Source organism: Cystoisospora suis (assembly GCF_002600585.1).
Source record: "Cystoisospora suis strain Wien I chromosome Unknown contig_2965, whole genome shotgun sequence".
In the NCBI taxonomy this organism is placed as follows: Eukaryota; Apicomplexa; class Conoidasida; order Eucoccidiorida; family Sarcocystidae; genus Cystoisospora; species Cystoisospora suis.
This window is the reverse complement of record NW_027155760.1, coordinates 75,636-84,931: the sequence shown is the minus strand read 5'-3', so window position 1 is coordinate 84,931 and position 9,296 is coordinate 75,636. Positions and strand designations below refer to the sequence as shown.

The 9,296-nt window shown below is 55.9% G+C and overlaps 3 protein-coding genes across 3 annotated transcripts; 2 read left to right on the top strand and 1 right to left on the bottom strand.

Annotated features, from left to right (window-relative positions):
• The first annotated feature begins 283 nt into the window (after nt 1-283).
• On the top strand, nt 284-3,613 carry CSUI_005963 (uncharacterized protein). The gene is made up of 7 exons (XM_068066128.1): nt 284-1,557; nt 1,732-1,941; nt 2,124-2,192; nt 2,290-2,445; nt 2,557-2,726; nt 2,849-2,910; nt 3,031-3,613. The coding sequence occupies exons 1-7, from the start codon at nt 817-819 to the stop codon at nt 3,519-3,521; spliced, it is 1,899 nt and encodes a 632-aa protein (XP_067921900.1). The 5' UTR covers nt 284-816; the 3' UTR covers nt 3,522-3,613.
• Nucleotides 3,614-5,134: 1,521 nt separating this feature from the next.
• On the bottom strand, nt 5,135-5,428 carry CSUI_005962 (cpw-wpc domain-containing protein; the record flags this gene model as incomplete). Its single annotated transcript, XM_068066127.1, is given in 2 exon segments — nt 5,135-5,410; nt 5,423-5,428. The coding sequence occupies 2 exon segments, from the start codon at nt 5,426-5,428 to the stop codon at nt 5,135-5,137; spliced, it is 282 nt and encodes a 93-aa protein (XP_067921899.1).
• A 1,402-nt stretch (nt 5,429-6,830) lies between these two features.
• On the top strand, nt 6,831-8,351 carry CSUI_005961 (uncharacterized protein). Its single transcript, XM_068066126.1, has 4 exons — nt 6,831-7,314; nt 7,748-7,829; nt 7,933-7,975; nt 8,311-8,351. The coding sequence occupies exons 1-2, from the start codon at nt 6,983-6,985 to the stop codon at nt 7,821-7,823; spliced, it is 408 nt and encodes a 135-aa protein (XP_067921898.1). The 5' UTR covers nt 6,831-6,982; the 3' UTR covers nt 7,824-7,829; nt 7,933-7,975; nt 8,311-8,351.
• The last annotated feature ends 945 nt before the right edge of the window (nt 8,352-9,296 follow it).

The window sequence follows — 9,296 nt, the reverse complement described above, 5'->3', positions numbered from 1 at the left end:
TCTCGGCTCAATCTGCTCGGGTGCGGGGTAGCCCGGTTATAGTGAGGTCACCGCTACCACGATAGAGCGGCTCGGGGGAACAGTACTGAAACGCTCGACGAAGGGGGAAGGCTATTTTACTGGAAGAGAAACCGGCCGCGTTTTTGATTGGACAGTTTCTTTCTCTGTCTTTGCAATCACGGACCGACACCACTGGGAGAGGGGAGGCTGTTCGCCACGGCTCCCGATGCACCGGTAAGCCCCGTGCTGAGGTTTTGCTACGCGAAACCTGTTCTTCCGGAGATCCAGATGCACGGACATCCCAAGACAGTGGTTACTAACTGATTACGTTTCAAAGCCTCTCCCCTTCTGATCGTAACGAAACTTCTTTGAACTGAGGTGTTTGTCTCAAAATCCTAACCTTTGTCTCAAGCAGCGATGGCGCCTTCCTTCGCATGCAGTCGGGTCAGATGCGTCACGGGCTCTCGTCGAGGCACCTGTGCCCGAACACACAGTTTTACGCCACTTTTGAGACACAATTTCTCTTTCACGCAGCGAGGCTTCCGGAGCGCTTGTCTGACAGAATTCGGGAACATGGACTCAAGAGGAGGAGTACTTCTCTTTCGGCATCGCTCAGGGACGGTCTCCTAGATTAAGGCCGAACGAATTCCGACAGCGACTACGGAAATCGTTGTACTCAATTTCATTGCTGCCTCAGCGTACACGTGCTTGCTCTTAACAGCTTGCCGCAGTGGTCTGATCCTCCTTTGTTGGAGGTCTGACAGATGCTACAAACTTCCGGTTCCATGTGCTTCAACCGGCCGTTAATGTAGGAAAATGAATAGAAGATGGCAGTCCACATCTTTCCGCCCTTCCGAGAGATTGTCGAAGCAGGCACATCTGCCTCACGGTGCCAGCCGCGACAGCTCATCAGAGAATTCGTATCCGCCGCGTCCGTCACACGGGGAGTTCGGGGGTGGAAGCGCTTTCACCCGTGAGCTCTGGGAACGCCTGGAGATTGACGGGAGTACCGGGAGGCCAGTGGAAGCAAGCAATCAGCGTCCGACAAGTTACCGTTCTATACCGAGTCGCGTCTTTCCTCCTGAAGGTGACGAAACTTGGCACAGCATGCCGCGAAACACAAGGAGTGGGAGACACGTCGACTCTCGAGGGAACCATGAAGACAGGAAACCGATCGCAACGGGACACCATGCCCGTGATCAGCATCGAGCCGCTCCTCCACATCAAGCTGTGCCACCGCCGCACTCTTCAGGCTACGATCGACCAAACGCGTCACAAGTGATGCCCACGTCCTGTCAGAGAACCAGGTGTTATTCCTCCCAGTCCTCTCGGCCTCCGAGCTCAGCACTGTTTGAAGAGCCCTCAGATCAAGTACCTGCTGCTTCAAACCACCGCCTGCATCGCCATGAGTTGCCGGGAAAGGAAGCTCCGCGTGTGACGGATCAGCATCGGAGTTGTTCCCGCACTGGCGGTAGCTACCGTCACCGGCCAACTCCCGACACAGGAGAACGAGACAGCTCGGCACAGCGGGGAGGTTCACATCCCGCTAAAGCAGAGGTGAGTCATGCATCAGACGACTAGCGTGGTGCACGCCTCGCCTCGCAGAGCCTCTTTATAAAGTGAGGACTGTAGGTAACTCGCCTACACTTATAACCTACTCGACTCCTGTGACCAACTTGACGAATCATCTGCCTCGTACTACTCCCTGTCAACGTGGTTACTTGAACGCAGAGTCGGTGCCAGGCTACAAAGGATGCCCGCCATTTTCAGCGGACGACAGAGAAAGCTCTCACCCCTCTGCAAATCTCGAAGCGAGATACGGACATTGCGCGGACAAAGAACTCGGAGGGGTACCAGAGGTACATCCGAGCAGTACCGAAGGAGCAGCGACTTCGATCTTGCTACTCCACGTGGCACCCAAAGACGCCGTGTTCCGCGCAAGTCAGTAATGGAAGGCTGGTCGTATACGAGGTGTCGTTGCTCTTCAGCTGACTAAGTGTACGCTCTCTTGTACAGGCTTCGAAGTGCCAGCCAGCCGGGCTGGAAGTATCACCTGGACTCTCCCCTCCGCAGTCCCCTTTTACCGAAGCGACTTGACGCACGGTGTGTGTTGGGTTTCGCAGACCCTCAGCGTCAAACAGTGGAGAGACGTGCTCGCAAAGTGGCGACACCAGGTGCATCTCTGGACGAATGTAAGCGGTTAGGAAGCGAGAGAAATCCACGCAGGCCGGGGATCTGTGGCGGCGTTTGAATGCTATTCATTGAGATATTTTTCTTCGCATTTTGCAGTTGCCCGAAGCCGTTTACCAGAAAGTGAAGAGCCTTCCTGTGAAAGAGCAGGTTACAACGCTTGCCGGAATGAGTCCTAGCGAACTGGATGCGAGAGAAGCTCTCAGCGGCGCCAGTTCGGCTACGCTTCCAGCTGAGCCCTCTGTCCACAAGGAGGTACGTCACAAAGAGTTAGGAAAGCGTGTTTCATTCCGTGCGGCAGAATCACTCTGGTCGCGCCGTGCTAGAAGACGAAGGTGATTTTTTTTTTCATTCGATTTCTTGCAGCCTCCAGGAAGGAGCTCAGAGCAGATTGCACGCTGGCTGACCGCAGGGAAAGCTGCAGGTGTAAACGGAGATCCGGCTGTAAGCGCCGCGGAGGCCGACAATCTCAAGCCTTCCGCGAGGCCGATTTTATTTGTCCCGTCTTGGTTTCGCACGGTGTTGCACCGGAAAAAGTGAGTGCATCTCTTCATTTTTCCGATCTGAGGGATGTGGCTCTTAGTCCACGGCGCTGTGTAGTCGGTTACGCTAAACAACAAAACTTCTCGGAGTTTTCCTTCGCCTGGTGCTATTGCAGCTTCGACATTGCGGATGAAAAGGATATAAAGCGTGCGGTTGAGAAACTAAGCGAAGACGCGGGTAAGCTCCTCTGGGTAGTGCGTCAGACTCCCTGATATGGGGTGGCAGAAAACCTGATACAGGGTGTTCCGCTGGTACTAACAAGTTGTGCATTGTGTGCAATTGTTCTTCGTTGCATAGAGAAGTGCAGCTCTACCCGGCGAGCGTTAATCAACAAGAGTGCGGACTTCCTATACTCGGTGTACGGCTCCTCGTGCGCCTCCCTAAAGGCGCTTCTCGAAGACAGCTGTGCATTGACAGCCAATGAAGCGGGACGGCAGCTTCATCACGAGGAAGTTCCCGAGAACAAGAGTCTGGCCCGTTTGAGCGACCAGAAGATGCAAGACTTGCCTTTAGACATAAAATTTCGGCTCAGTCACCGACAGCCTGATCTCGTGGGAACCCTGCAGTCAAGCGTTCGCTTAAACTCAGAGGAAGGACACTCTTGTTGTATTGCAGATGAGAGTGACACAGTTTTTTTCACACGCGTTCGCCGTCTTCAGAGACAGTGTGCTGTTGCTTTAATGAACCAGCCAGCAGCTCGCGTTGGCGTTTGTCTCGGGCGAAAGGGGGGCCGAAAGTTTTTGGAAGGGCTTGTCAGACTCGAGCCCAAGCGCAGGCGGTTCAGATAGATGACTTGATACAGAGTCGGGTTTGTTTTCGTACGGACAGCGCAGAACGGCTGGATCAGAAACCGACAATTTTCCCCGTTTCGGACTCGATGGGGCCACCGATAATACTTGTCACTTTCATGCCAGACGCCGGGCCTCCTTCCACCTGCGAGACAACTCAGTGCTGGTCATTGTTTCAAGAGCTTATCTGCAGTGTGTCGCGTACCATCTCTCGGAGTAGCGCCTCGCCGCCTTTGCACGGCCAGTAGACTGAACAGGATGCGGTCTTTATATCTTTTGAAGTTGCTTCTAATGGACACAACAACTGACCTTGGCAGGTTTTACTGGCAGCCTTTCGTTCGTCCGGAGTGAGGGTAACAAAGTCCTGTCTCTCCTCACAAGGGCCTTCATAGTGAGGCTGAGAGATCCGTGAATGTCTATACTGCACGCTGCCTTGCTCTGTGGGGGAATGATAAGCCGCTCACCGGGGCTACACAACTGTGATTGGCCTCTGCCCACTCCAGAGGGCAAGGCGCACTGTAGTCGCGGTCGCACGTTTCCTCCACGCAGGGCCACTGCGCGAGGCACTTATCTTCAAAGGCAATTTTGTCATTTTCTGTTTGGCCGGCAAAGTCAACCTCCTCTCTGCAGGGGCCGGTGTAGTTCTCCTGTGGGAGACGACTGCAGTTGTTGTACCCAATTGTCGACACGTATCTCTCTCACAGTGGGCGAGCACTTCTCAAGTGCTGTATTTGTCCAGTCTCGGGGACAGGCCATCGAGTAGTTACGGCGGCAAGTCGTGAGGCACGGGAACAGCACGTTACATCTCTCCTCGAAGAGCTTCTTTGCTTCTCCGTCCAGGGAGCCGATGCTCTCGGTCGGGCCGCACGGGCCCACGTAGCCCTCCGGTGCTTTACAAAGACCGTCACCACCTGAGAGGGGCATTCCATTTCAGCCCCCCCTGTGGGGGTCAGCTTGAACAATCTCACCTAGCACTGTCCATCCCTCGGGGCAAGCGGCGCCGTAGTCCCTTCGGCACGCCTCTTCGCAGGGCCCTGGCGGGGTCGACACTACGTGATGGCAAGTGTATTGTGTAGACCAGCGACCTTGCCGTACAGTAAGCGTCACAGGCGATACTCCACCTCTCCTTTTCCGATCTGAGGAATCCGTTCTGAACTTCAACTCCGGTGTCCGCCGGCAGGATGTGTCGATTACCTCGAGAGGTCTGCAAACTTGAAGGTCCTCGAGCACCGACCTGCCATGCCAGCGATGGTGAGCAGGCACCGTGTGTGCGCGGGAGGACAGGCATAAGGCTCACCAGAATAGGTCGAAGGCGCGGTGCAATGGCCACCTCCAACACTAATACGTTCGCACGGCTCAACACATCTAGAACTAATAGCGTTGCTGATCAGTCGACGTACTCGGTCCAGCCGAGAGGGCATAGTTGTGCGTAATCTCTTTGACACTTTTTCAAGCTATCCCCGAGAAATCCATTGAGGAAAACACTACTTATTCAAGCATTACATACCATGGCCATGTAACCAGGCACTCCATCTCTCTTGTTCTTTTGTCTTCTGCTGCTATGGCGAAGTCCTGAGTTCTGTCGCATGGGCCTGCCCGGCACGACGGTTGGATCAGCGTTTCATAGCTGCTCTGGTGGCAGTTTTACCAACGTAAGCAGGAGGAGCTTTGCAATTGACTCCATCTCCCATGTCAATCCAGGAGAACGGACAGAGCACTGAGTAGTCATGGTCGCACGCGCCGGCTTCAGCGTAGGCGGCCCGTAGCCTCCTGGCCGCCTCCGCTGACATGGACTTCTCCAACCCTGTCAGGTCATACCCAATCGCTGACGCTTGCAGCCGGCGATCCTCCTGCGCTGCTTCGTCAAGTCTTTCGGTGGTACTCTGCAGCTGCGCGCGGACCAGCATAAGCGTGGTGTGAAGCGCCCCGAAGTCACTGCCGGGTACTCACGGTGTCTTCACATTGTGCTATTGTTTCGCGTGCCTTCCTCCGTCTCTCCAACAGCGAATTAAGCTGCTCTGCATTCCCAAAGAAGCGCCAGTCTAACAAATCTTCCGCAAGACGTAAGCCGTGCAGCCTCACCTTCCGCCACCTCATCACACTTTTTCATCATCTCAGCTTCGGCCTGCCGCCGGTGAGTGAAAGGGACCTGCGTTTCGAGTCTGATCACTCAAGGCGCCAATATGTAGAGCGGGCGGGGCATGCACCTGTGCTATTTCTTTTCGAGCGTCCGTAAGGCACTGCTGGCGCAGCTCGTCTTTCGTGGGTAGTGGAGGTGCCAAGTTTCTGGAAGCCTCAGCAGCATTACGGCGACACTCAGTGGTTTTCTGTGCCTCGTCTCGAAGAACTCGCGTGAGGAGGTCCGCTTGCTGCTGCTCAGCTTCCGTGCTCCTTCCTGCAAAAGTAGAGAGCCCCTCTCCAGCTACAGCAAGCGGGTCTGCCGGGGCTCGAAAGCGGAATGCGGCGCTAGGGGAAAGCCATGCCGCCCAGAGGCAGATACACAAACAGCCCTGAAGTGCGTTCATTGTGGGTCGTGGGGTGAAGGACAGGCGTAGACCGCAACGCCGCTAGGACAAGACGCAACAATTAGAAGACACGTCTGTAGACGAGTCTCGTAGGGACTAGGATGCTGTCTGTACACCTGGTGAGCCCCCGAGTCTCGGAAAACAGGTAGTCACCGGAGCAGACATGTTCACCGGACATGGTTCTGTGCAGGAGCCCGGGTATCGGCCGGATGTCGGTGAGTCGATTGACTCAGGATGCTGTGTTTACCTCGGTGTGTGCGCGCGACGTGTCCAGGGGACCGCGGTACGGTAGTCTGCAACGGGTGCGCCTGCCCATGTCGCAACTGTCGAAGCTGCTGGTGAACAGCAGTGTTGGAGCTTTCGTTCTCTGTGCGGGGACAGAGCCCGCGGCCCAGGTTTGGCCAGAGAGTCCCTGTTCAGTAAAGGTCTTTACTTGGAACTGGCGGGTACGCATGCAGATTCGTGCTGTAGGCACGTGCCTCTTCCTAAAGAGCACGACAGAGACAGTTGCTGGGCGCACCTTCACGTCTGTGCTGGCCAGCAAGTCTGCGCTTGCTTCCTGGAGCCTGCTCAGCAGTCTCCAGCATCCCGGTAGAATGTAGCCGGTGCTGTTACCCGTCAATCAGTAGTGACGTTGAGTAGTCGGGACTGACAGGGACTGCATGCGCCAACACATCTATCAAGAAGGCCCGCGCATGGCCCGGGTGGGGGCTTAGGAATACACTTGGGCTTCAGGGATCGGGCGAGTCGACGCCCGAGAGCTTTGTGACCGTCGCTGAATTTTCTTTCGCACGGGGCTGTCCGCAGTATCGCGAAGAGTCGCACATTCCAGTCTGGCAAGACCCATAGAGAGAGTCACCTGCCGTCAGAATCCACTCCGCTGTCGTACTGAGCTGGCACTCGATGTGCGCTGGACACTCGCCGCTGTAGCTCAATATGGCGACGCGTCCGGAACACTTTTACAGAGATGCAGCCGCGACATACCCTGTGCCCGCCACCTGCCACGCGGAGCGTTTCCCAAGAACATCATACCAGCAAGACTTCGAGGCACCGGCAGCTCCACGTGTCACTGGAAGGGAATGCTTGGGTGGGCGGAAGGATGGATCGCAGTCCCCGAATGCTGAGAACGGAGATACACAGTCGCCCCCCGTGGCCGGTCAGCTGGTAGAGACGAACAAGCGGGGCCTATCAACTCAAGCAACTGCCCGTATCTGGAAAACTGAGTACATGGACACTATAAGCCGGATTACCGGGGTGCTGCAAGAGAGGTAAGTAGCAACACTCGGAAGCGACTCACTCCAGCCCCGCTGCTGACCCCTCAGGGATGGCCCTGTAGCATAAGGTGGTCCAGGATACGTACATGCAGGAGAGCAAGTACCGCACCATCACGCAGTTCACAGACTGCCTTGGTTTTTGTCTCCGTGCCCACTGAGGACCGCAGGCAAAAAACTGCTCTTGTTAAGACGCCAGAGAGACCGAGCTGCCTTGTCAGACCCTGTGCAGATAGCATGTATAAAACAGGTAAGCGCGTACCGAACCTGGGCGGCAGATAGCTGCAAGTGAGTCAGCGTTTCCATGGGCAGACGCTGGCTTGGAAATCGTGTTAATACACCTGCGTGTTCCTTCTTGCGAAGGCTGGTACCATCAGCTATCTCCAACGGTAGAGTGCCCTGCCGGCATGTGTTGTCGTATCTGTGGTAGAGATATGCCACTCCGGCAAAAATCCCAGGGACGTTTTGCCTTCCTCAGCGACGTGCATCCCGTTCAACAAGAATGAGCTGACGTGAGTCGCACCCGGCATCGACTATTGAAACAAGACGGCCGCTGTGAGGCTCTCTCAAAGGCATGAGTCTTTGCATCCGAGTTGCGCGTGCCCAATTCTGCAGGAAGGGAACCCCTGGTTATGCCGGCCATATTCCTCACTACTCAGTAAGGTGGTCCTAGGCTGTCAAGCCACTTCGCCCGCTTCTTGTCAGAAACGCTGAGAAGCCGCTGTCAACATAGTAAAGGGCGAGATGTTACTGCGTCTGCGCAGGGGTACATAGCTAGGACAAATCCCCCCATACCCTATCAGCGAGAAACGAGGGACAGGCCTCCGAGGCCAGTAAATAAAGTGAACTTGTCAAAGACCTAGTAAGCGCCGACTTCGAAGAGGTGCTGCCTCTTAAGAACAAAACCTGAGGAGCGGTGACACACGAAAGCCTCCATTCCTCTCTTCCGAGCATTCTCATAGTCTCTCTGGGTGCCACGCGTGTGAACTGTAGCCTCAGGCATCTCCCCGGCTACTCGGGATTCCTGCCGGAGTGAAGGAAGAGGACTGCGGGAGGAGCCCATGTGCGGACCGAAGTATTTTCTGGTATGGATGAGTGGATTCCGCGGAGAGTATTCTGCGTACCCCTCGTGCGGAGGGGCTTCCGGGAGCAGCAACGCAAGCAGTGGCTGGTCGCAGTACATGTGGTGGCGGCGTCGCCGAACAACTAGGGGCCCACAGGACAGGCCACCTGTGGCTGCCTCAGGTAATAGCTGGCATGGACGTCCGCCTGGACCTGTCAATTTGAAGGAGTCGCCCGGTGTCCGCGGATCGCACCGTGTAGGGGCGGGAGGTTTCTTGCCAAGCAGCCCGCGCAGGTAGGATAGCGTTGTCGGCTGAAGTACTCGCAGTTCACCTGGGTGTGGCGCCCCATGCTGGCGTCTTTTCCCTCACCGAGCTACAATGTTTTTCTGGACTCTGCCTCACTATGACGTGTGCCAGGGCTTGTCTGTGTGACGAGGTCTGTGTCCTGGCGCCCTGGTTCCAGCTGGAGAGAGAAACTTGTGCAGGGCGCGGATTGCTGTGTACCGCACGTGTGGGCTGGCCTGCGCTCTCGGGGGCGCACGTGGACCGTTTCTCATTTGCTGGTTGAGTGCGGCCGGATGGTAGGGGCAGACTCTCACCCCCGCGCGACTCGCATTTAGCTTTTTCCTGACTGTCCATGATGGACAACGTACACTCGAGACGCCGTGGAAAAAAGTGGAGAATGCGCAGCTGCTGCGGACAAGCTTCGCAGTCACGGTCGTGGTGGATGCATGCCGTGTCTTCGATGGACATGCCCTTGATCATCAGCCCCTGGGTAGAAGGGGGCACTGCCTTTGCCTGGAGACAGGCGGTGTGGATGCTCTCATCCGCAAGCCCACATTGCTAACAGCTCGACAGCACTCGCCGCCGAACGCTCATTTCGAAATCATTCCTCTACGTCACGTAGGCCGGAAA

Excerpts from the sequence above, each read along its gene's own strand:
- CSUI_005963 (XM_068066128.1), top strand. The coding sequence starts at position 817 with ATGAATAGAAGATGGCAGTCCACATCTTTCCGCCCTTCCGAGAGATTG. Across the intron at positions 1,558-1,731 it reads CACATCCCGCTAAAGCAGAG|AGTCGGTGCCAGGCTACAAA; the intron begins GTGAGTCATGCA and ends ACTTGAACGCAG. Across the intron at positions 2,193-2,289 it reads AGGTGCATCTCTGGACGAAT|TTGCCCGAAGCCGTTTACCA; the intron begins GTAAGCGGTTAG and ends CGCATTTTGCAG.
- CSUI_005961 (XM_068066126.1), top strand. The coding sequence starts at position 6,983 with ATGGCGACGCGTCCGGAACACTTTTACAGAGATGCAGCCGCGACATAC. Across the intron at positions 7,315-7,747 it reads ACCGGGGTGCTGCAAGAGAG|AGATATGCCACTCCGGCAAA; the intron begins GTAAGTAGCAAC and ends TATCTGTGGTAG.